At 27.9% G+C, this 26914-nt stretch overlaps 2 protein-coding genes across 2 annotated transcripts; one reads left to right on the plus strand and one right to left on the minus strand.

Annotated features, from left to right (window-relative positions):
* Window positions 1-4289: 4289 nt before the first annotated feature.
* Window positions 4290-6291, minus strand: LOC123300825. Its single transcript, XM_044883472.1, has 2 exons — window positions 5958-6291; window positions 4290-4876 (listed from the first exon to the last, which is right to left on the minus strand). Exons 1-2 carry the CDS (start codon window positions 6232-6234, stop codon window positions 4689-4691), a joined length of 465 nt encoding a protein of 154 aa, XP_044739407.1. The 5' UTR covers window positions 6235-6291; the 3' UTR covers window positions 4290-4688.
* A 452-nt stretch (window positions 6292-6743) lies between these two features.
* LOC123300232 (PX domain-containing protein kinase-like protein) lies at window positions 6744-13397 on the plus strand. The gene is made up of 10 exons (XM_044882765.1): window positions 6744-6931; window positions 7017-7205; window positions 8928-9024; window positions 9096-9322; window positions 9603-9846; window positions 9924-10169; window positions 11328-11626; window positions 11689-11836; window positions 13155-13176; window positions 13333-13397. The coding sequence occupies exons 1-10, from the start codon at window positions 6830-6832 to the stop codon at window positions 13337-13339; spliced, it is 1581 nt and encodes a 526-aa protein (XP_044738700.1). The 5' UTR covers window positions 6744-6829; the 3' UTR covers window positions 13340-13397.
* Window positions 13398-26914: the final 13517 nt, after the last annotated feature.

Here is a 26914-nt window from a genome sequence, read left to right on the forward strand (position 1 = left end):
CTAAGTTAATGAATTTAAGTTGAATCTTCACTAGATATTTTATAACGTTTTAATTTGTTATTCAAAGTTGATATTTATTATTTTATAAAAATGAATTTTTTCCACGAAATTTTATTGAGATTTTGGAAAACTTCCTCTATGAAATTTCAGACTTTTATTTCAATCCATATAGTTTTGTTTGAGTTTTCGTAATAAGAAAAACACTCTTAAAATAAGGTGCGACACAAATGAGTAAAAACTTGTATATTGTTGGGCTTATAGTAACTGACTACAATAATTTTTAGCTAGTGAAATGCTAGATAAACTACTAGACAGTAATTATATTTATTATTCCATATTAATTTTCGATTATTCCATAAAAATATGCTTAAAGCCCATGTCGCATTTTACTTACTTTAATATGCGTTAAGAGATCGATACGTTCCTGGTTTAACAAACATTTGTATTACGGCAAATAGTAAACAATACTTTGTAACGGACACATCGGTCTGTTTAATATTAATTAAATTATACAAGTAGTTAATGGTATGAAACGGGGGCTGTGTCCAATATTTCCTCCAGGATGCTCGGGTTAGGTTTCCGATATCGAACCCAAATATAACGGCTGATTTGCAAACATTTTTTTAAATGTTTTCCAAAAAGACAAAATGGAGCACGACCTTTATTCAAAATATATACATAATACCTTTCATAATACTCCTAGTAGTCTAAATAAATAACAGTTCAATTTTAAATTTTAGAAAACAGAAAAAAAGTTTAAAACTAATATTTTAGTATGATGATTGCTCAATACAATAAAACAAAATTTGCTAAAATGATGAATAGAGAGGTTTATTCTGTCGAAGATGTCGGGATGAATATCTATCGGAGTACATTTTAGTATACTTTTTCAAATACTCATTATGCAAATTGCATAACAAACATATTTGTTCTATTTAACTGATGTAGCTAGGAATATTTTATACATATTTCGTTTAAGATTAGGGATATTAGAAAGTCTTTTATTAATTTTTACTTCAATAATATACCTCCTATTTACTTTCATTAATAATTACATACGTTGATTGATTTCACAATATTTTGTCAATCCACTGGTAAAGGTTTATTATAACCATTTAAAATATATTTTAAATTTTGTAAAATTTATACTCTTTTAAAATAGACTAACACTTACAGGAAAAGGGTTTTTTTCCCCTAAGAAAAATAATTTTTAGAAGTATTTTATTTTTGATGATTTTAAAATGATCTGTTTCTGTCCAAAAATTCTGAAAAACACGGCTCGAAAAGTTAAAATTTTACGTTGAAGTAGAACTTATCAAAAAGAGATGAATGTGAAATTCTTTGGACTCTAATGACTTTGGGATAAACCAACTAGGACCAGATTATTGATTAAAACATGTCCCTCCTAGTAAAAAATTCGAAAAACTTGGAGTGATTTTCAACCTGAATGAAAAGTAAATAATCTTCGAAATTTCTTTATTAGGGTTTTTTTCATAAATTTTCCTCGCCTTTTTTATTAGGGTTTAATAAAGCTAATTTTAATTATTTAAATCTGACGTTAGAATCAAAATCCATACATACATCCAATTTAATAGAAATATAGATTCATATTTTAATACACTTGTTAAATAAAAAGCAAATACCCCATTAATATATATAACATCGAATGTCGAAATTACTGATTCTAATTTTAAGACCAATAGTTATCATTTCACTAGTATTTAAATCAAGTAGAGTAAACTATTCGATTCTCTATCAAAATTTCATATTTAAAGTGGTCGTTATATTATGCCACGCCACAAACTGAAAAGACGAGTTAGATCACTTTTGTTAATCTATACTTAATCCCCTTTCCCCCCTTTAGCCGTATGTTTGTTGTTTCTGTAGTCAATAATAAACTATTAATAAAATGTAACGAATTAATTAGAGCAATAATAATTTAAAAAAATTTATGGGGGCTCCAATATAATACGCATTTCATGACAAAAAATTCAAAATGTACCTATAGGTCAGATACTTGGTATTCAATTCAGAAATAATTAATGGAAAAGATTTTATATCGGATTAACCTAGATTTCGTTTCTTTTACGAGCATCGGCTTCCAGGTTGTATGAAGTAAAATATTTATCATGTATTATTTCTGAACTATGTTTTTGTTTCCAACAACTGACCTACTCTAAAAAAATATTTGTTAATCTTTGTCCACTAGGTAAATGAAATATAAGATAGTTATTAATTAGTAAATTAATTAATAAATAATAATATCCAAAATCTTATGTTCCATGAATCAATTAACCGTCCTGTTCTAATTAATTATTTTCAATTTTTTCAAACGTTTTAAGTTTGTTTTGAAAGATCCCTCTTCCTTGATTCGCAGTCAGTTTAAAAATTATATTTTTCCAAATTTAAATATTAATACAACCAAAATTGCGTCAAATGCAAGCCTAAAATTGAGTCAAATGTAGGTCTACGGTTCTTAGTAGAACTGTAGAAGAAACCGTTATAGGCTGTTACTTTTTAAGCTGTTTAGAGTTTTCGTTAAAATTTAGAAGTACCTTTCAGTTATGCCAGGGATATATGAATGTATAGTAATCCTTGTGTTTAATACGATGGCTTTGTGTCATTTTTGACGAATTCTCCGATTCTTCAATTCCTTGAAATATCCCTATAATAGGTACCAACATGTTATCCTATGTTATCTTAGAGAAGAGTCCTATGTTATCTTAGAGAAGAGGTAGACCAAAGCTTCGGTTGGTTATTGTCATTTAACTATTGACAAACATTCTCTTCTTATTGCTCTCCATATAGGCCTTAAAAGTGGGATCATCAGAAATCGGTATGTTACGGAGTCGAATGGCCTAGCTCTGGTTATACACAATTTGGCCTGTCGCATGCCCTGCGTAAAGTCTCCGGCATTCTCTTTAACGTCAGAGTGTCCCAGTACCCAGATGTATCTGACAGTGTTATTTAGTACCAGACAATTCAGTTTCTCGAAGCATTCATAGTTGGGTATACTGATATCTACCCAACTGTAATCTTTCGTGTTGCAGATCTGAGCACCTCCCAGCATGGCGAAGATTTCTGATTGAAAAATCATTGCATATTGACCAAGAGGAATCGATTCCTTTGTTCTAGGTCCATAAACCATCCTTGCCAGGGGTTTTAGTTGTGTCAAATTTTGTATAAGTTGAATTTTGTATTAAGAATATTTGGAAAAATTTTATAACAAAATTCATTGGGGGTGCCGCTAATGGAAGTCCTTCCTGCCAATAAATTTTAATTAAACAAATTTCCCATTATTATAATTAATCATTATACACATAAAACAAAACAAAGAAGTTTGAAAAAATTAAAAATAAGCTTTTAATCAATAATATTTACGTGAGCTTCCTGTACATATAAAAACATTGATAATTTAATAATTGTATAAAATAAAAATAAAAAGTTTTTATCAATACTTTAGGTTTAGGGTCAGGCGTAGAATTTACTGTTATTTTAAAACGGCTGAAAATTTTAGAGATTGTTTTCAAGACTGTGCTTTACAAATTTTTCCTCTACAAAAATTATTAAGGTTGGGGAGTTCATCTTCAAAATGCCTGAAAAATTTTTAGTTGTCTGGCAAGTCTAAAATCGACGAATATTTAATTTGAGGATGATATTCAAATAAGAAGATAAATGCACACAAAATTTAATAATCATTTTTTGTATTCATCAACTTTAAGCTTGCCGCACAATTAAACATTTACAAGATCTTCTGAAAGAGTATTTCACGACAGTTTCTTTTTCATAGAGAAATAGATTGTTAGACGCAACCCTGGCAACAATATTTCAAATTTCCAGCAGTTCTGAAATGAATGTCAAATACTATATCTGGTTCTAGACCTAATATAATTTATTAAAAAATGATTAAAAGTGTATTAATTATATTTAAATGAATTATCTTATGAATATTAAAAGAAAAAGAAAACATTTTTGTAAATAAAAAAAATTATATATACAAGAATTTATTATAGATTTTATTGAGAGTTTTTAGTAAAAACAAAATAAATAAAAAAATGAAAATTTTTTGCTCATTTTTATTATGTGAAATTATTAAAACAAATATATTTGTAAACTTTTATCAATACATTTTAATTTACATAATGTTGTAACATGTTATTGTAAATATATTTTAACAAAAATATTATATATAAATTTTAATTTTTAATTCATACTTCGGATCCTGAAAAATTTTTTTATATTTAATTTAATATTAATTAATTTTTATAAGGAAATTCTTGTAAGGGATATACAAAGATTCATTTCTGTCAAGAAGGTCTATCAAAAATTAATTAACTATTATTTTACGCAAAATTTCACCAATTAATGCTTGCTTCATCAAGCAATCAATTTTTAAAACGTTCCCAATTGATTCTGTAGATTTTTTCTTAAGAACATTTCGAATAATCAGGAAGTTTTTTTGTCTATAGTTTGGATACAAATAATTGGAACCCTAAAAATTAAGAAAAATCGGATACCTTTGACAACTGGATGAGTATTTCCTCGACTATTGTTACTAAAATCGTATGGAAGGGATGATATCTCGATGCAATAAATATAAGATTCTTTTTTATTAAAACGTTGCGTAAAATTATTGAGACATTATAAATTTTATGTATTCTTAAGAAAAATTTCCTCATTTATTTTATTCAGTCTTCGTTTAAGTTAGGATGCATTACGTCTAATAAAAATAGATGAGAATCTTGTACTTCAATTGGCCATATACGTTTTAATAATGTGATTCGTTCCTTTTCACATATTGGGATTATTTGTTGAGCTTGAATTTCTGGTATACCTTTTACTCGTACTAATGTTCCTATTACGTTACAGTACATACCTGGTGATAAATGTTTTAATGTATTAGTTAATTTTTATAACCAAAATATAATAATTATAAGGATTTTAACAAATTGGCTAAAAACATAAACCTAGACTACCTAAAACCCCTTGAAGTGGGTCGTTTTGGTATAGACCTAGTATCTTCTCTAAGTATCCACTTCATTACTGATATTTTTTCATAAAATCCATAATTAAGTTTATATTTCTACCCTACTTAGATGCTTTATATGAAAATGAAAATTTTTTATTTAACATTTAATAAACCACAAAGAAGAGTTAGAAGAGAGGCTGGGGAATTGATGCTTTCAAAAGACATCTCATTAGCATAAACTCAATTCACTAGCAAATTTTCAAGCCTTTATCATTCCTATTTCAACTTGGAGGGGTTGAAGGAGTGCGTACAGGGTTTATAACGCACCTCCACCCTTCACCTTTGATCTTAGTACAGTGCATAAGTCTGTATTTTCGAGGAATATATGGCTGAAAATTATTAAAATTTAAAAACGGAGCAACTTAGTACAAAGGTAAGTCGGCTTATTTCGAGTTTATTTCACTCCACCTGTTACAAACTTTTCAGTAACCCGTATAAAAACAGAATATTTTAAGGTTGATCGGATACTAAGGTAGTTTATTTGCTTACTTTCTCGTTTACTATTGCTGCCTCTCTCTAATTTTTATCGCTAGCTTACTTTTACTTATGGTTAATTGTGAATAAAAATTCCTTCTATTAAGATAATAATAAAGGCCTTCCTTGAAATATATTGTTTTAAATTCTAACTTAATCTACGAAAGCCGATTTATAAAAATAATAATTTTTCGTTTTTTTTTTAATCTATAGAGGGTTTAGCGAGATTATTGAAATATGTTTTCAGCTAACATTTTCTAACTATATGTTAAAAGTGTTCAGATGAGTTAGCAATTAATACCATATCAAAAATTCAGATTTTTATTCATACAATGCCTTGAATGTCCGATCAAACTTAATTACAGACATAAAAGCTATGTTTGATAGTAACACCATAAACAATAGATACATCAATCTTTTATGATTTCTCTGTACTTAGTACTGTTCAAATTACCTTTCGTCCAATTCATATCAATAGCAGCGGCAGCTTTACAATTAGTAATTTTTGCCTTTCCAGTTTCATCACTAACTAAAAATATTTCGTTGCTAGTATTTTGATCTAATGTAGTTTGTATCCAAATTGTATTAAATTCAATTTTTTTCGATACCATCAGATTATTAACATTTGCATTGATTTCTACTATCCAACTATTTTGATCATCTTTTTTAGTTGCTATTTTTAAATGTTTTATAAGTAATTTAAAAGGATTCTCTAGAACTACGTCACCCATTATTATCTTAAGACTTAAGATTTATTGAAAAATTATTCAATTATATATCTAGATTGCCATTCTAGAAAGTTACAGTACTTTTATAATCTTTTCTAAGTTTTTAACAACAATTTGTAGAGGTGTGAAATAGAAAGTAAATTCTTTTGGTGATAAGTTTTGAAAATCACATCTCTGTAAATTAATAATAAAATTATTAAAAAAGAATAAAAATCGCATTAAAATAAATATTAGTTTACCTAAAAATGATAATAATTTGAACTTAATTTCTTTGAAATGAACTTTTGTAAAAAATCAGTTTAAAAAAAAAAACAGAAATATTACGATAACCTTTGTTTTTTTTTTAAGTTATATTTTTAAAAAAGTAAATTATTTAAATAATTTATTCATAAATTTATTTTAATATATTTAATATAAAAATAAATTAAGAAAGATTTGTGAGAAAATTTGTAACTTTATTTTATCAAGAAATTACACACCCCTGTTTAAAATGTCACAAGAACCAATGTCAACACAATAGAAGCGATAGAATGATAGAAATTCATAAACAGTTCTTGTAAATGGCTTTTAAATATTTTAAAACCTATTTAAAAAATCAATGGCTATATTTGAAAAGAAAATAGTGGAAAAAGTGACGCTTGATGATACCGAAACAATTACTTGTGTAATAGAAAATTCTCAAACAATAAATGGTCATACGGTTAGTATACACCTACATGTTTCTAATAAATTATCATATATAATTAATTATCAATTATCTAATAGAAATTGTTTGATTTGAATAGGAATACGCTTTAAGAGTACAGAGAGGACCGATTCGTAGTAATTGTTGGAGAGTTTATAGACGTTATAATGACTTTATATCATTGCACAATCATTTGCAAACATCATGTATTTCGTTACCTTTACCTCCAAAAAAACTCATTGGTAACATGAGTAGAGATTTTATTGCAGAACGACAAGCAGCTTTACAAGTAAGTTTTTCCAATAATTTTTTGAATATTGCATGTAATTTTTACACTCAGAAATGATTTTTTGTATATAGTTACTTAAATCTTTAGGGTGAGGTTACACGAACACAATCGTCTGTTTACCGTGAGATTCACGTTAATATAATTTGGAGTAGATGCGCTATCGTGTATCGTCGTGAGTCACACATAAACATAATTTGAAGTAGAGGATTAGCGTTAACAGAACATTATCTAAGCTTTTTGAACTTTTTCCAAATTTTCTGAGGGTCAGTGAATGAACGTAATCATAGGGTTAGCTAAAAAAACCCGCGGAACTATCCTTACTTGCCCCAATATAGGCATGACCAAATCGCAGATCAGTGAATTAAGAAACTTAGATAATATTCTGTTCACGCTAATTATCTTAAAATTTGGGAGTGCTCAAAATTTTTTATGCTAAATGGGTTATTCGAAATATAAGTTGAAAAATTGATCTTGCGGGAAAGCCAGCACAATAACTGTGGCTCCACGATTTCCGTGCGGATTCTTATTGAGTTCGTCAAAATAAATGAAAATAAAAGATAAAATTTTTGATAGTTTTTTTTCGACATATCGATACTTTTTTCTGACCTATAGTTTCCGGATAATTCAACGTGCCATTTTTACATGCAGATTTAGTGGCGTCAGTTCTTTCGTCAAGACAAAGCGATATAAAAAGAGCGGAATTATTGCTAATTTTTTGTTGATCTGTTATATTTTCGGCCAGTTTTAAGATTATTTTATTGTGTTTCTAGATAGAGAAGTATCTTTGATGGCACTCATGCTAATCAACCTTCTTTCAAAAAATGCCCCTCTTGAAAACTATGCTGAGCAGTGACATTTGCTGCCGAGTAACTTGCCGCGCTCGTATGACAATTTTTGCCAATATATTTAATCATAGACGTCGACTGTTTATCTCTGTCTTTCATTGCACATGGAATTAATTTTTTTTTACTTTGGTTCACTTTTTTTGACTAACGGATTTGTGATTTGTTTCAAAATACCGTTTTATAGACAATGTTCTACATACTACTGTTCCAGAACATAAAATATACACCGCTTTATCGCCTTTACTAATCAAGCATCATCTTGCACTTTTGTGTTTTTTGCTGAGCTAACCATATTAAATAACAGTTAATAATCGTAAATGTGATACAAATAAACTTTAAAATATAGTTGCGTCAACGAAAATTTGACTAGTATGCTATGCGTATCAAACCATGCGTTATTAGTAATTGTAGTCCACGCTGTAACTACAATAACAAAATAGCGCCCGTTCGTAGGATCACTAGCGTTCGTTAGTGAATTTTGTGTTCGGTGGCGTGCCCAAAGTATTTTGTACTCATTCTCGTAACATTAAATAGTTAATATATATCTTCAAATACGTCTGCGTCAGGTTCTCAACACTTTTGGTAATCTGCTAAGTCTTTCCACTGTATAATTTCAGTGCCAAATTAAATAATATATTCTGTCAAGACCCAATGATAAAAACAAAAAATGAAAAAGTATTTATTAATCATTTTGAACTCTCTAGCTCAAAACTTGTAACGAGATTTTATTAAAACAAAGAGTATTTCATGAAAATACGTTTACTATTCGAGTTAAATATAGGTTAAAAATCAGTCATAAGATTACATTTTGTAATGAAATTTCTTAATTTATTTTTATTTCCTTCCGAAGAATTAATTACTTATTATTTTTTTACAGAATTATATAAACATTGTCCTAATGAATCCTATATTAGCTTCATCTTTAGCAACAAAAAAATTTGTTGATCCTGATAATTATTCAACGCCATTTCAAGGTAAGCAAAAATAAATTTAAAAAAAATGTAAAAGTTTTCACTGTTATAGTTTTTTTTTTTTTGATATGCAGAAGTTGCACTACAACATGTGTCACTTGCTTTGCGTGGAGAAGTTGGATGGGAAGTCATGGGCCCGTTAGGTGATATCGGTTGGCGATTACGCAAACATTATTTTCAAGTACGCAATCGTTCAAATCCAAAAGATGAATTATTAGCATCGTGGGTTGAATATGGACCTGATAAATATTTAGATGAAAAAGATTTACAATTGGTTTTCAAAAGCTTATTGCAATTAAAGGTAAAAATTTAAATATTCTAGTCTCAGTAATCCAAAACGTCCATTAATGCGAACAATTTTCGTTCAGCCTTTTCACACCGCTCCCTACGCCTGAAAAAGTACAATCATTTAACTATTATGTATATAAACATGCATTTTTCTAAACAATTCCAGTAATCTGAACAAATTCACTAATCCGAAGTTCCTTTTTTGAACAATTCAATCGCATAAGCAAACTTCTTGACATAGTGAAAAATTATTCTGAAAATAAATTTAATCGAACGCATTCATTTTATTTCAGCATCCAAATATATATCCTTTCGAATTATGCTTATGCACAGAAGTTGGTGGATTAACTGTACGTAAATTTGGTAAAAATGGTTCTCTACGAGATCTACTCTGTGGTGCAAAACCGAAACAATCATTCTTAAAGAAATATGGTAATCCAAAAGGGCACAAACCATTAACAGAACGACAAATTATTATTTTTAGTCGTCAAATATTAGAAACTTTATCATTTTTACATGAAAAGGGAGTACCGTATGGTAAGTATTTTAATAACTGATAATATTATTAATTATTCAAGTAATTTTTTAAAAATTATTTCGAAAATTATTTTTAGGTCATCTACATACAGGAAATATTTTCATTGAAAATGATGATACTATAAAATTATTAGATATTGAAAATGGTGTATTAGGTGTACCATCTTTTTATAGACCATATTTTGTACAACATAAGAAAATTTCTACATTAGAATCAATTGATGTATATAGTTTTGGTCATACGTTATTTGAAATGGTATTCGGGCGTCCATTACACGAATCTGTTTGTGATAATTTTCCAAATGAATGTTCTCCATTAATTAGTAAGTTCTTGATTTAATTATTGACATTTATATAATATTATGTACACAGACTGTTCTATAATTGATAGTAGAAAAATACATTATTCAATTAAGCTTATCAAGTTAATCGAAAAAGCTTTTTATCAAATTTCGATCTGGTACCTACTTTCCAAAATAATTCATAAAATCAATTAATAAAAAATCAATAAATTTATCCAATTACAGAGCACTTAAATAGACATTTAAATAAACATTTTGCTGTCTTTATTATCACATTTAATTATCAAATTATCTCACTTTCTTTCATTATTGTTACCATAAATCCGCCATTTTTTTAAATAGATCAGGAGCTTAAAATATTTGAGTTTGCAAAAGTGAGGCCCGCATTTTATCCCTTGAGTGTTCAAAAAAAGCTTAATAACACAAATGTTGCAAGAAATCCTATTGCTCCAATTTTGTACACCTCTCCCCCTCTACAGAAACAGTCAAAAAATAGTTTTTTGAAGTAAAGCTACTCTAAATTTCTTGGGTCATTTTACATAATAAGATCCCTTATGATTTTGTTTGTCAAGTTCACAGGTTTCGAGATATTAACAGTTTAATGTTTGGAAAAACTCCAAAATGTCCATTTTCAAAGCTGAAAATGGAGACTAAAAATTAAACTTTTGACCTTAAAAAAATTCCAAAATGACCTTTGAACATATTTTATTAAGTTGCTATTATATAAAAGTGAATTATTTTTTAAGCTCCTAAAAATTGCCAATCGTTTATAATTTATCATTAGAAATGTTATTTTTAACCCTAGTTGTAAAACCTAGTAATTTTTGATAAACAACTTCAATTTTGTCTTTAAATTCGGTTCAGCCAGTTAATGTTGTATATTTCGATTGAAGTTCACTTTCGATGACAAGAAACTTTAGTAAACTTGCTAAACTACTAAAAAGACAAACACAAGTTTCTCAGTTACCGATTGAAGAGATGTCACCTCTCCCTCACTATTTTAGTCAATAACTCAGAAATTATTTGCCCAATCATCAAAAGTATAAGGTTTTTAAAAGCAAAAAAATATAGTAATATTTTTTAGATCCAAAATGACCTATAAAATGATTTGTATCCTTCCGATTTCCTTTAGTAAGTGTAATTTAAAGAAATTGAATTTTAAATTCGTTGTTTTTTTAGAATCCGTTTTAGATTCAATACTATCATCAGAAGCTTGCCGTAATGGCTTACCAACAATCAATAATCTGTTGTCACATAAATGTTTCACTGCACTAAATACAAATAATGTTAGTTCAAATCATGAACAAAGAGCACATTTAAAATTTTCAACGGCCATAAAAGAAAAATTAAAATATGTGTCATCAAAAATTGAAGAACGACTCAAAGATGAACAAAAATTAGTACGTAGTCAAAAGCGAATTGCACGAGTTCAAGAAATGATGAGTACTGAAGAGGAGAAGAAAAAACGACGTCATAAGGTAAAAAATTTCACGTTTCAGAAAAATTTAGAATTCTTAAATAATTTTGGTATTTTTTATAGAAACATGAATCGAAAGAAATTGAAACCAAAGAACAATTACCAAAAGAACAATTAACTTTAAATGGTGTTTCACCAGATCGTTCTGAGAGTGTTAATAGTGGTAGTACAGCTACTTCTATTGGAACAGTCACTCCACCATCTTCTTCAGGTAATTAGAGAAAAAAATTTTTAATAAAATTTCCTTAGTTTTTTGTATTTCTCATACGATAATAATTAATTTAAGTTTGCCCTTTATTTTCCGTCGGTGTATTACTATGAGTGTAAAAAGACTATCCTTTTTTATTTGACAATTTTGAGTAGGTATTTGAGACACATTGAAAACTTTTCTAATATTTCTTCTACGATAGCTAAATACGAAGTGAATCTGACTGAAAAGTTGCGAAAGTTTATCAACCCTCAAATTTCTAAAATAATTTTTTTTTCGAAATAAAAATTCTTGGGGCGTTTTGAAATTATATATACTAAAATTTAATATTCAAGAAGCTGAAAAATTAAAAAGATCATTTTATCGGTTTTAAAACCTAGCCAGATCTTTGCCAAAAATCCTTTAAATATATTTGAGGCACTTTAAAATTTTAACACAGTAATTTTGGTCATTAAAAATTAATATTTTCAAAAAGATACATCATTTAGGTGGAATTTCTTAACTGCTAGATGATTAATGTTATTCATAAATGCGAGGTAGAAGTGCGAGAGACAACACAGTTTTCAAGGTGTCTCAAATATTAGCTAAAAATTTTCACTGAGATCTCTTACTAGTGTACAATAAGAACTCAAATATTGTAAGATTAGGCCTAACCATATGTGTTGCCACAATAAAATTATAGATAGGGAACCGAGACATGGATGGCAATTTCGGTATTATTTTTTCCATTGTTTGGTTGTTTTTTCAAAAAGGCATGCTTATTAAATGTCGAAAAATGCACGTTCTACTCTTCTTACTCCTTCGTTTTGATGTCGATGACTCTAAGGCATACCAACGTAAAATGCCTGCGTTTAAGTAAAACGTTTTAACAATTTAACAAACATTTATCTTCTGATGTATCAAAAAAGGATGATAAATTAATATTCAATACTTATGTTGCAATCTTCAAAATAGTCCCGTCGTAACATACTTAAAAAGACTTTCCGGTAATTCCTACAATAATTTAGTTTTATTTGTTTTATCGATTTAAAACGGCCATCATTGATTGACAGTTTTAGTTTCGGGAACAAAAACTAGTCAGGTAGAGCCAAATCTCGTAAATAAAGTCTACGGTGGCTGATTTACGTAATTTATACCTCCTTTAAATTCGTTTAGAATTTCTTAGATTTTCATCGTGTAAAAATCACCAATTCTTCCATTATTTCGATTGTTTTTGTCGAATAATATAATGGGCATCACTCTACGGTATGCAAATTTTATTTTTAAAATAAAATTTTTTTATATTAATTTAGAATTTAGAATTTTTTTATCTTTATTTTAGGTCTGCAAGTTATGGATTTTAGGTTAATTTAAAAATCGTTTAAATGAGTTCATCCACAGAATTCAAAATACATATTAAAAATTATGTGGATGAGGCCATTGAACAGTCATCCATTAATAGTTCTTTTAAAATAATATTTCTCTTAAAAGAATGATAATATTTTAAAATTATTTTCTAGGTGCTGAAATATCATCCCCACCACCGCCTGCACCTGCGCCACCATTAATGGATATGTTACATTTAAATGGCAACACAATTGCACCACCTTCAACAAACGATAATCGTAGTGCTCTACTTGGATCGATATGCAATTTTAATAAATCAAAATTGAAGCCTATTAAAAATGGTACTTCAAATAATATAATCGGTAATCATATTTCGTCCTAAAAACATTTGAAAAAACATATTTTATTCATATTTTTTATTAAATTTATTCGTTCTGATATTTTTTTAAATATTGCAAGTACTGTGATTCATATTAATTTTTATTTGCATAACTTTTTATTTTTAAACAAAATGCATTATAAACTATTCAAAAAAAATTTACCACAGCAGTTTAATTAAAAATCTTTGTATATGTATATTCTTAAATTCTAGAAAATCTTTAGATCTAGAACTGCCGAAAAATTGCGCTAGGCATATCAATTTGTTTCCATTCCTCTAAATAACAAGTTTGATAATTTTTACTCACGTTTATTTTGAGAAAAAAGGTAAGTGGTGTACCGATTAGTTACTTTACCTGGAATTTGCAACAAATTTTTCGGTTTTTACATACAACTGTGTCTCCTAAAATTGTCCCACCTTATAATATCTAAAAAGCATAATGTAAGGATTCGAAATGTATTTATAAAATATACAAAAAAAACATTGGATTGAACTTTCCTTGTTGGGTGTTAGTGCTACGTATCGAAATTTTTTAATTTTCTCGGACACATTGTGTGCTGATATTCAAATTTTATCCTCAATCGTTTAAAAATACGTCCAATTTTCCTGGGTTGCATTATGCATACTCGTGTAGAATATTTTTTCATCATCCGTGGAACGAAGAAATTCTAAATTTACCATCGGCAAATATAAAGCGCTCAATATGTTGAAAAATATACAAATATTCATAATTGTGAACTGTGATCAACATGTAATTTATACTTTTATTTTAAATTAAAATGCGTTTTGTTTTATTTTTTCATTTTATTCATTTATGCTCAAGAGGTGATGCATTAATTTGCTGTAATCTATTGAATAATTGTCTAAAATTGCAATAAAAAAATTATAAGCCAATACGATAACTAATACGATACCGATTCACTGTTTTACGATACGATAAGTGTTTTAGTTTTTTACCTCATCTACGGCGGATCAATAAAAAATTATTTATTGTTACAGCGAATTATATGCGATATACTCAACAAATTTATTTAAATAAACAATTTACTGATTAAGTCACAATATGGTACTATGTATTGCAAAATTAAGTTCCATAACTTTAGGAGGGGAATTTAATCTGTCATAAATAGAGTGTCTAGCGGTCCTGGAAATCTGAAATGTCAGAGAATTCAGAATTTGTTAAAAGTTTTAGGAATATTTGTTGAACATAGGAACAGTTATTCAGGAAGTGAAGCTGATAATTTTGAAGCGGAATTTAGTATTCTATTATCACAAACCACGTAAAAACTTTTATTATAACGATACACGATTAAAAATTTTTTGGATTGATTTAATTGTCACTTGTCGTGAATCAAAATATCAAAATTAATGAAAGAAATCTGATTCCTAAAAAAATTATTTATGATTCAGTAGTGCATAAAGGAAGGATTGAGAATATTCAAGTTACTAAAGAACTAATATTATCAGCTAGAAATTCTCATCCTTGGTATAAAGATGCATGTTAAAAAATAAAAGAATGTAAATAAAGAGAAAGAAAGTAATGAATTAAAAAGAACCAAGAAAATAATAGATGAATTAGAAGCTAAAAATTCAAAATAATTTCCATTTAATGATTTATTAAATTTAACCTCCATTGAATGAACCTATACTGCACGTTAAAAAGTATAAATCATGTTTAATATTCGAATGAAAATAATTAATTAAAATCTTTGGAAAACCTGAAATTTTTCTGAGCTAAATCGCTAGACGCCCTGATAAAAAAACTACATTCCACCAATTTCACGTGATCATTTAAAAGATAGTAGTATTCAATCTTGATGTATAATGCACCTTCATTTAAGAAGAAAATATTTGTTGTCACTATCTCTCCGTTTTGTTGGATTTATGATTTACTATTTAGACCTGTGATGTATTTTATCTAAAATTACCATTGTTAAAAGTTATGGAGCATAATTTTATAAGATTCTGTTTATTTTGTCCTATTTTTCACATCGAAATATTGCCCGTGAATTTGTTTTAATTTATGGTTGAAAGAGGCATTCCGGGTAAGCTGGAATGGAGGTAAAAAATCTAAAAAGCTAATCAAAAGGATTATAAATTTTCAAAAAACGAAACGAAACTTTTAATTTCAATGTACTTTGATGTCGTTTTATCAAAAGAACCCAACACACAAAAATTTTCTTGTTGAAACGCTTATTTTCCATTCCACTAATATATGTTTTCAACAATAAATAAGTACAATTTACAAAATTTAGAAAATCCTCTACAAATGCAATTTTTTGCTTGTAGCTCTCTCCAAGTTATACCGATTTTCTTGAAAAATGACTAAGAACACTCTCCATTAAATTGCCTTTTAAACAAAATACAAAATCAAAATCGGTTCACCCGTTTCGGGAGTTAAAAAGTGTTCACTGTTTTCAACGTTCGTTTTTTAGCTGTAAATTGTATTATAAATCGGCGTTTGTGTGATTTTAGCGTTAGAAGTTAATAAGTGACAAATACATTTTCGATGTGTAAATTAGGATGTATTTTTTAAGTGTACTACAAATAAAGTATTAAAGTTTTATTTTTAAATATATAAATAAATATATATAATATATTCATTGTATTTTATTATGATAATTATTATTAATATATTTCTGTTTATTGTAATATAACAAATGTCTTAATGTGAAAAAATTAAATGTTTTATAAAATGATATTTTTAATTAAAGCAAGTAATTTAAGAGTTCATGGCAAATTTACTTCTGCAAGACACTCGAAAAAGTGTATATAGTTAAACCACTGAGGTAAAGCAAAAAATCACACACTCATCAATCGGTTAAAATCCTGTTTTTTTAGTCACACATTGCGTGCGTCATGTTTAGTTGTCGCGCTGAAAGAACCATAGAGAAGTAATTTTCTACACTCAATGGACAATTAGCTATTTGTTTTAGCACCGAAAATTATGGACAGGAAGAACTTATCCTGTATTCATTCAACAATCGAAGTGTTCGTGTGTCTCAAAAAAATTACGAAAAAATCTATCATGCCACATTTCCAAAATAATGACCTAACATGGCCTGGTCCTAGTATCCTTCAGAAAGTTTTGAAAAGATGCAGCATAAATGATTAAAAACTATGCATGCTTTAGAAAAGTTAGGAAAAATGGGGCATAAATGCTTAAAAGTTATGATAGTTTTACCTAAAGCCTTGAAAGTTTAAAAACATATATATTTAAACACTCTAAAACCTCTTTTTCTTCGTTCTGAATTCTTAAAGAGTTGTTGTAATTGATGGTTTTTTTACTCATGAACTTACCTACAATTTCGAAGACGTTCTTTGAAGAAAGGAAATTTTCCATGAACCCTTAGACTACAAAACAAGTTGTTTTTTATAAAAAATAACTTTTATAAGGTTTGTAAAATGTAAACTGAGATTATTTAAAAAAAAAAAAAAAAAATGATACAATCAAAGATAGATCATATATGCACGATTCTTATTAAAGAAAAAATTATTGGGGTCCATAATTGTTAGTATTTAATAAAATATTTGTTAGATCTGTCTATAGTCAAATCAATTTATTTAAAAAAAAAATAATTTTTATTTCGGGACACCAAATTTTTTAATAAATGATATTATTACTATAAAATAAATGGGTCCCTTATTGTTGTTGATTTTATCGGAAAAAATTTTATAAAGAAAATTTCAGTATTTTATGAATTGATTTTTTTTTGATTTTAGTATGGCGCTTTTATGTGTCTTTTTTATATTCATTGAGTGGGTAAAAAATGTACAAATATCATTGTTCAAAATAAATTTCCTAAATACATTTCATCTTTAAAACATTCACATAATTGTAAAAAAATTACAAAAATACTATTGAACTCTACGTATCTATTTAAACAAACGAAAAAAAAGGAAATTCATTGATTAAAGCATGTACAGAGTAGTCCAAAAAAATATAAAAAAACCTCCAAAGTTTGAAACAGTTAGATGCAAGTAGGAAATTGAGATACATCGCTTAGAGCATACCATTTTTGAATAACACTGAGAAATTTTTCTGGAACTTATTTGTTGTCAATAAATCCAGCTACAATTTATTATAATATGCTTCCTGACCGTTTTTGAGACATTTTCGCGATCTTTAGCCCTGTGTAATTTGTTGTATGATTTTGAGATTAATTCGAAACGTTGACAGAATATTTTACAATACTAATTCTAAGCATCGTATTTAAACTTCCAACCAGTATCTAATTTTTTTTTTTTAATGTTAAATGTCCAATTTCCTGGATTTGAGGGTTTATAAAGGATTCTTGAAAGTTAGATGATACTTATTAAAATAAGAAAACCTAATTTAGAAATGAGAACTATTCGTGAAAAGTTATTTAAAAAAATATTTACTCGAATCTCGAATACTTTTTCGATATCTCATATTTGACGAATTCTGATTTTGATAAGTACTATCTAAATACTCTGTATATATTAAAATAGAAAAAATTGTAAATATAAATTTAAAAAAATTTCAAAACATAATTAATATAAATTATTATCAAATGATTTGTATGAAGAAAATATTATCTTTATGTTCAATTTATAGCCGTAATTCTAAACATGTCTCAATATTTTCCAAAATAACTTTGGCTAGACGTCTACGCGAAAAAGTTTGGTTAGGCGTGTACGTGACCTACGAAGGGTTCTATGAGTGAATACTGTTTTCTGACGAACACTAATAGAAAGACATCAGTATCACCTAACTCGAATATATTAAGTTTACTGGACCTAAGAGATCCTGGCTAGAAGGAATGGTTTTTAACTTGAGCTTCTCAAGTTCGAACCATTCTAATATATTCGAGTTTGATTATATATTACTGATGTTTTTCTACCATAGTAGACATGATTGGTTTAGATTCTAAAAAAAACTTGTCATAAGCGTTCTTTCTCACATACCATGTTCTCTTAACGCACTTTGTTCTCCGGTACTACTTTTAGCAAAATGTTTCCAAATATTTTTGTCCATGTTTCTAAGAAAACACATTTCAGTTCAAAGAGAAATATAGCAATCTATGAGGATAACTTTTTCTCTTACAAATTAACGTTGAGAAACGAACTGATGTTGTTTAGAATTTTTCGGCTTTTAATAAATAAATTCTATATTGAGAACATTGTTCCAAATAATTAACAAATTAAATAACAAAAATTGTTTTGTTTCTAAAATAATCGAATCGGTTGGTGAACATTTTTAAAACTCATATATAAGTTTTTAGGGGCATAAATTGTCTGTAAAAGTTGGCAAATCGAAGACTTTTCAGCGTTTTCAAAATGATGAGAACGATACGATAATTTTTTAAACTTATAAATTAGTTTTAATAAAAAATGTTAATCAGCTTTAGTATTTAAAAATATAATTATCAATTTATTAAATAAAAAAAAAACAGCTCGAATTTATGATTAGCCTTTGTCTAAATAATTGGAAAGGGATTCGAATTTTGTTTTTATAATTTTTTGACGAGTTTCTATTTAAATTCATTTCTTACTCGCGGATGAGAGTCAAATCATTATTTGGATTTTTCGATTCTAACAATTTTATTTCTAGCTCTTTTGTACCTCTTGAGTAAAAAATCTAAGAAATAAAATATTTATAATGAAAATATCTTTTCAAACTCGACCATTATAAAAGCTCACCAAGAGTATGCATTTGTATGACAATCCAATATCATGAGATCATGGAGTTAATTAAAATTTGAATCATTTGTGATGTTAAAGAGTTTGATTTCGTTTATCCTTTTTGAATAAAAGCTTGCTTTGAAAAATGAAAGAGATAATTTATGAATATTTAATTACATTCTTTATATTGTTAGGTTTTTTAAATTTTATTATCAACGTAAAATTGTATTTGAGCAGTAAAATTTTGCAAACATTAAAATCAAAATCTTTAATTATTTTAATTATGTAATTATGTAATTACGGTTTTTGGTTAAAATCGTGATGTAAGGACAAGGTAAGTGGTACTCGCTTTGGTAGAAGATATGAGTTTTGAATTCTCATGATCGGCACCAATGAACTGCTAACTGTATTTGCCTAGCAATGAAAACACCGAAATCAAGCATTTTATCAGAAAATGCAGGCAGTGCTAATATAATAATAGTTCGTGCAGCGAGAACACCTAACGTTTTTCTTACATCATGAGTTAAAATGGTAATTATTTTGTACGAATATGACTGGAATCTGTATTTTATTTTTTATTATCCATTTTAATTTTTAATTTGGAATGCTTGTGCCAAGGCGAATCATTGTTAATGTATAATGTTCTAAATAAACTAGTCAAATTATAGAAAATATTTTTTTATAAGTGACGACCTTTGTAAAAAAAAAATGGGTGAATACGGCCCCTAGTATGAAAAAAACCTCCGCATCACCTAGGCAAACTCTCCTTCTTCGTCGTATATGTCGGATTAAGTTGGCGTGAATCCAATAAAATAATAAAATACGGATCAAATGAAGGTCTGCTGTGAATCTTCATAATTAGAAAGGTAAGTTTGGAAAGTTATCCTAAGTAATCAAATTTACTGAGTTTACCCTATTTATCTTTAGGAGGTCCCAAAAAACTCCAAAAATTAGGTTTATTTGACGAATAGATTAGTGGTTATTAAGATATCTCCGAAAATTTATTCAAATATAGGGTTTATAAATAAATAAAAATCGTTATATATTTTAAATTTAGTTTGATTTTTTTCTATCCCATTTTCCCTTTCAGAACAAAATTATTAACTAATTAATTATTTAGTAAAGGTAAGTATTAAGTAAATTATATGATTATATATAAGCCGCATAGCTGTGTGGGTATAGTACTTGCCTATGAAACCAATGTACAATGGTTCGTACCCTGGTGGGGGGATAACATTTTTACTTTTGGACTAAATGAATTTTGTTTGATTTTAAAAATTTTCCACTCTTTTTATATTTTAAATTATATATATAACCCGCCCTCTTGTCATAAATAACGTGTGTTATACATATGTCATAAAATCACTATTATGTCAGGAGATGGGAATTTAAAATATCATAAATCTAACTCTTTAAAATCATGTTCTCCTGCTACAAAATATTAAAAAATTTGTACAAATGACTTAGCTCCGCGATCTTAGCACCTCATGTGCGGAATTTCGATTGACCAATTATACCATCTGAAAGGTCAGAAATTGGTCATAAAAGGTCAGTTGGTCTCATTAATTGGTCAGCGTCAGAAAATTTTTTATTAAAGATTGAAAAAACTCCACCTATGCGCGATCGGGAAGCATTCGCTGATAATTGGTCAGCTAATATTATAAATAATTGGTCAGTTTAATTTTATATTCAAAAAATAATATAATTTCGAAAAAATTTTCAATTTTTTCAACATTTGTACTAGGAGAACATAAGTGGGAATTAGTAGTTCCTGATAAGGAGAAATGTGAGTAAGTGTTTTCACCCCGAAAGTCTAAAATTTTATTTTGGCAGAAAGTTATTGGTCTGCCCACTAGAGGTCACACTCACCAAACACGGGTGTGCAGACCACTAACTTTCTGACTTACGAGGCGACAACAATTACCTTGCTATCAGGTACTACTTATTCCGTCCGTCCTTGATGTTCTCCTAGTAGAAATGTGAAAAAAATTGAAGTTTTTGAACGAAAAAAAACTAATTTTTTCATCATTTACTAGGCAAACATGCTGTGGTGGAAATTTGAAAAAAAATGAAAATAAAAATCAGATTTTGCTTAAAAGATTTAATGATCTTTTTTTTTATATATGTCCTCACCTAGTTTCGAACCAAGGGACTATTTATTCGAAGTCAGATACGCTAACCATTATACCATTAGGGCTCTGTTATTCGTATTAATAAATAATTATATTCATATTTTCGACTTTCTTAAATTATAACAAAATGTAAAACTCATTTTCGGAAAATTTTGAGTAGTATTATTACAAAAAAAAATGGCAAACGAAGTTTGAAATACTTACCTATCGTGAAGTTCGAAATACTCACCTATTTTTAACTGAAATAATATTGTATAGCTACAGAGAGATGGGGAAAAATAAAATAAAAACAGGGTTTGAGTTTTCAACTTTATTTAAATGAAATCAAAATACATAAAAACTATTTACGAATTACTTGCACATAATTCCATATAATTAATTTCATCTTAAAAAAATTTTTTTGCATCAACTTTTTTTTTACAAACCAAATACCACACAAAAATAAAATGAAAATCCAAAAAGAATATTACGTATTTACAATCCAACTTCTTTATCTCACCTATATTTTATAAGAATTTGTTTGTACCTTTACTAAAAAAAAATTAATTAGTTAATTAATAATTTTGTTCTGAAAGGAAAAATGGGATAGAATAAAATAAAACAAAATTTAAAATATATAACGATATTTATTTATTTATATTAATTTGAAAACGTTATCCCGAAAATTACTTATTTGTCGCTTTTGGTTTAAAAAAAAATTTTTTAATTTAATTATAAATAATTCAGGATAAGGCTAGTTTCGAACTCATGTACTTTGTAACCGGTGGCAAGTGATCTAACCACTACACCACCTTTGACATATAGTGTGTATCAATAATGTAATATACAAACCTTCTACTCAGCTTATTTGTTTTCTTTAACTTAATATTTATTTTTCTTTTAATGACCTTTCTGTTTGATATTCCTGAAATCGATGTAAAGGATAAAAGATAAAGATAGGTATAATATTGATTAATAATAATTAAACCAGAAAAATTGATAAAAACGATATTTTATTATATATACTTGTACGTATTTCACCTAAATTAAATATGAATCAATAATGGTTATTTTATACGGTATAAAGTCATTTTTCGGTTTAACGTTTTCAATTTTTTGCACGATAACGTCATATTTAAGCTATCAGTCTGAAAAAACGCAGCAGAGAATTTGTGGGACACTATGGCCATTTAATAACATTAATATAATTCTTAAAAAATTCAGCAAAAATGAACTATGTATTGAAAGGAAAAAATACTTAAGTACGGCATGTTCGAGGTCGTAGGCAAGCTCATCTACGCAGTATTTCTGTCGGAAATATTTTATTGTTTAATCTTTATTAAAGTTAGCAAGTGGTCTTTGTTTCCGACAAATGCCCTGCTGCGTTTTTTCAGACCGATATAGCGTAAATATGACGTTATCGTGCTCATTTGAGAACGCAGCACTTTCGAAAATAGTCGTAGAGAGAATTTGGTAGACATGCAAAAGAATGCCACTCACGAAGTTTCAAGTATGTATTAACCATTTTACAAAGCACTCTTTCTGTCCCACGATCTAATGTAAGCAATTCACTTAAACATTATCGAACTCATCCATGGAAAAAAAATCTATTCGTGTAATATTTGTAATAAAACATTTACCCAAAAACACAGCTTAATTAAAATTGAATACACAAGGTAATTTTTACACAAAAACACAAAAATCGGGTTAATTTGATAATTGTGGGCATATTTCTGAAATAACGTCCAAAATCTCGTTACGAAAAGCATTTTCTCGAATCGATTTCAGGTGAGATTTTAAGGCAAGGTATAGGAATAAAGAAATGAAAATCCCAATTTAAATGATAGATCATGTTTAGCTTTATTTATAAAGTATTAAGTATAATAATTGAAATGTCCAACAAAATATATATATATATTTATTTATTTACTTTTTTAGGGGAGTGGGGAAGGCATACTAGAAAAAACATTATCATGTGAATAAATAGAATAATAAATTTTCAATATTGCTTTAGAAAATACTGTAATAAGAATTTATCTAGAAGGCCCATTCATTACTTTTTTTTATCATCATGATGTAATAGGTTTAAGGTCAGGGTAGTGTTTGAGAGTCATTTCAGAAAGACTTTAAATTTAAGAGACTGTTGACATGATCAAGTAAATATTCATTTACTGAGGATGAAAATCAAATAAGTTGATAATTGAATACAAATACAAAAATCATTTTTCCTAACACTTGAAAGATCAAGTTATCTGTTATCAGATCTTATTTTAAGACCATCCTCAAAGTATATTCATCAATTTTAAGCATGAAGCACTATTTAAAATTCCCGAGACTAATTTAAAGAGAAATTTATGGAAATTTTTGTAGAGGAAAAAGTTGGTAGGCACAATCTTGAAAATCATCTCTCAAACTAATCGTTCTGAAATTACTGCCAAATACTTCGCCTGGTCCTAGATCTATAAATATATTTTTCAATTTACACATATTTAACTAGATTTAACATTTAAATATTTTTCTTCTATTTATTTTCTTTACTAAATTTTAAACATATTTTTTAACAGTTTTTAATAATCTTTATTATTTGTAATGATAATTTCAAGGAGATACAAGTAACAAAAAGGCGTTATTCTTAGAGAATTATTCAAATGAAGTCAGTCAAAATTAATCTTCACAAACTTTAAATTTTGTTTACTAATTTAGACAGTACATTACTGGAATAGCTAAGTGAAAAAGACTTCAATCCTCGTTTTTAACATGGTCTTAGCTGATTCATTTCAACTATATAAAAACAAAAAATTGTTTCAGCATTATTTAAAATTCTAATGTAAATTTTTTAATGCCCCATTCCTTCCCATTTTTTAAATTATATCCAAAATCAATACCCAAAAAACTTTTTCGTAATTTAAAAACGTAAACGCTTGAAACAAAAGTAATAAATATATGGATAAAATAGGTCTGCGGCCAAGCGTAGTTTAGCGAGCCATTTAAGAAAGCTGGAAATTGTATAGATGTTAAGTAAGCCAGGCACTGTGTCCTCAATCGTAAGACTATTCGTCGTTCTCAAATCGCGGGGTTTTGGCTCCAATCAAGTGCCAAAGATGTCGCGTCTGACTCAAGTTTGAACTGATACCAAAAAGGGTAGGAACGATTATAATCAACAGATATTCCAAAAAAATATAATCGATCTGACATCGTCCGCAAAAGTACTAAGAAGGGAGGAGGGTTTAGCTAGTCCGTAACGCTAAATATGTCGGTTCTGTCAGATTAGGAAACATATTTCAGAATGGCTGAAAATCTGCTCACATGAAGAATTAAGTCTAAGGTTTAGTCAGTCCGCAATCACAAAAACTATGAACTATATTTTGTCTAAATGCGGACTGACTGCCTCCCCACTTGAAATAATTTTCCTAATGAGACGGAGACGGGCTTACGACTGAGAACGCGGTGCAGTTTAAAACCTATAAAATTTCCAACCTTTTTGAAATGGCTCAACTAAAACTACGCTTGGTCACATACCTTAAAGGTGTAAGAAGTCTAACTATCAAGTCCTTTTGAAGATTAATTTACTCATAAAACTGAATAACTTTCTCCAGGAACCAAAAATCTTTGCTGTAATTTTGGAAAGTAGAGGCTTTCAAATATATTGTCAAAGATTTTTAACCTACATTGAAAAAACCATTAGTTATCCAAATTTGTTACGTACTGCCTAAACTATTAAATTTTTGAAGTTATACTTCTTTTGGTTGCTACAAGAAATGAATAGGATGAAGACTCGTTATTCACAAGGTGTTTGTCCCCTGTTTATGCGCACAGCTCCGTAATTGCTTATGTTTACATCTCGGTTTGTGGAGCAAATATTAAAAATGTGATAGAAATTGCATAAAACTCGTTTCTACTCGTTCGTAAAATTCATATCCAACGTAAAACGTAACAGAACTTTAAACTCCTAACACGCGTACATAAAGTATAGACGCACTCACTTTTAAAAACATTTCGGGTATTCTTTCCATTATTTTAAAAACTAATTTGTTTATTCCAATTCAATTAAAGGTTTATTTACTTCATCAATAAAATCTCTAATAAATTTTTTAAAATTATTTAATTATAACACTCCTTGAATTTATTTTTCATCAAATATTTAGAAAAACATGCTTCTACTAATTTTTTTTTTTGTTTTTTTGTTTTTTTGCATTTTTAAAATAAGAATACATTTTTGTGCAAAAATAAATTACATTGTGCGTAGTAAATAATTTATCGAACACAAAATTAATTACCATATTATTATTTATACTCTAAAATGATTCTTATTTTTAAAAAAACTTAAATTATTGAAAAAAAAATTCAATATTTTGTCTTTTCAATAATTTCAATAAGTTTGATGTTGTTTTCGACGCTAGTTTTATTCTAAATTTTTTTTAATATTATTTTTTATTCAAAGTATAATACTCATTTATTTTTAAAAGTTCAAAATTATGGCATGATATTTTTGTTTATAATTATATGAAAATATTTTTTATCATCAACCATATTTTTCTTATAAAAATATTCGACATTCTGTGATGCACTTTATAAAATTTCTGATGAATGATTCAATTAATAAAAGTATAAAATTAATATAGGCGCCCATCGAAAAAAAATTAGATAATTCCTAACATAAACTCATCGGCACAGAATTTCGTCAAAATTGAATTATCAAAACAACTGACGTAATTTAGGAAACCTGAATCTTCGCGAAAAATGAACAAATCTTTACCACGAGCTAATTCTACAGCATGCATATTCAACTTTTTGAAAATGTAGCTCAAAAGGTATTATCATACCTTACCGCTTTACGTCGAAGGTTCATAAAGTCGGGTAAATTTTTCCATTTATTTAAATGAATTTTACTTAACTCGCACAAAAAGTTCGTACGACCACGTTGAATAGCGTTTTTTCTAGAGAAAAGATACAAGCTTGCCAATGGCAATGATTTTCGAGCAAAATAATTTTTGCACTCGGCGTTCGTATTTGAGATCATGAAAATAATGGAAAAATTTTTACGACTCTTTCAAACCCTCGGCGCAAAGCGGTAGAGGATGGATAATAACCTTTAAGAAATATTTAAAAAAAATTAAATGAGCGTGATGTCGAATGAGTATATGGTCATAGATAAAGTATATGGTCAGTATATGGTCATAGATAAAGGTTTTTAAAAATGCTGTATCAGTGAGTGTATTTTGGTACAAGGATGTTCTGACATATTGAGGAAATTCCAATATCTAGGTATTCCGATAATGACGACTTCATATGATCTCGCGAACATTTAATATTAAAAAATTCAGAACCTGATGAACTTTTTCAAAAATATAGTAATTTTAGGAGCCTTAATTTTTAGGAGCCGCTTGAATAGAACTGTTTCGTATCCATGGATGCTACAAGAAAAAAAAAACACTATTTTTTCGATCACACATGAATACTATACTAAGAATATATGCCTATTCTTTGGAACATTTTTTATATGATTAAAGCCCACAAAATATTATTTTTTGCTGTAGAAGTCGCTAAAAACAATATTAATCATAACGTGACTTTATTCAAAATTATTGAAAAAGTTCAAATTGTATTTTAATTTGAAAG

Source organism: Chrysoperla carnea, chromosome 5 (genome assembly GCF_905475395.1).
Source record: "Chrysoperla carnea chromosome 5, inChrCarn1.1, whole genome shotgun sequence".
Lineage (NCBI taxonomy): Eukaryota > Metazoa > Arthropoda > Insecta > Neuroptera > Chrysopidae > Chrysoperla > Chrysoperla carnea.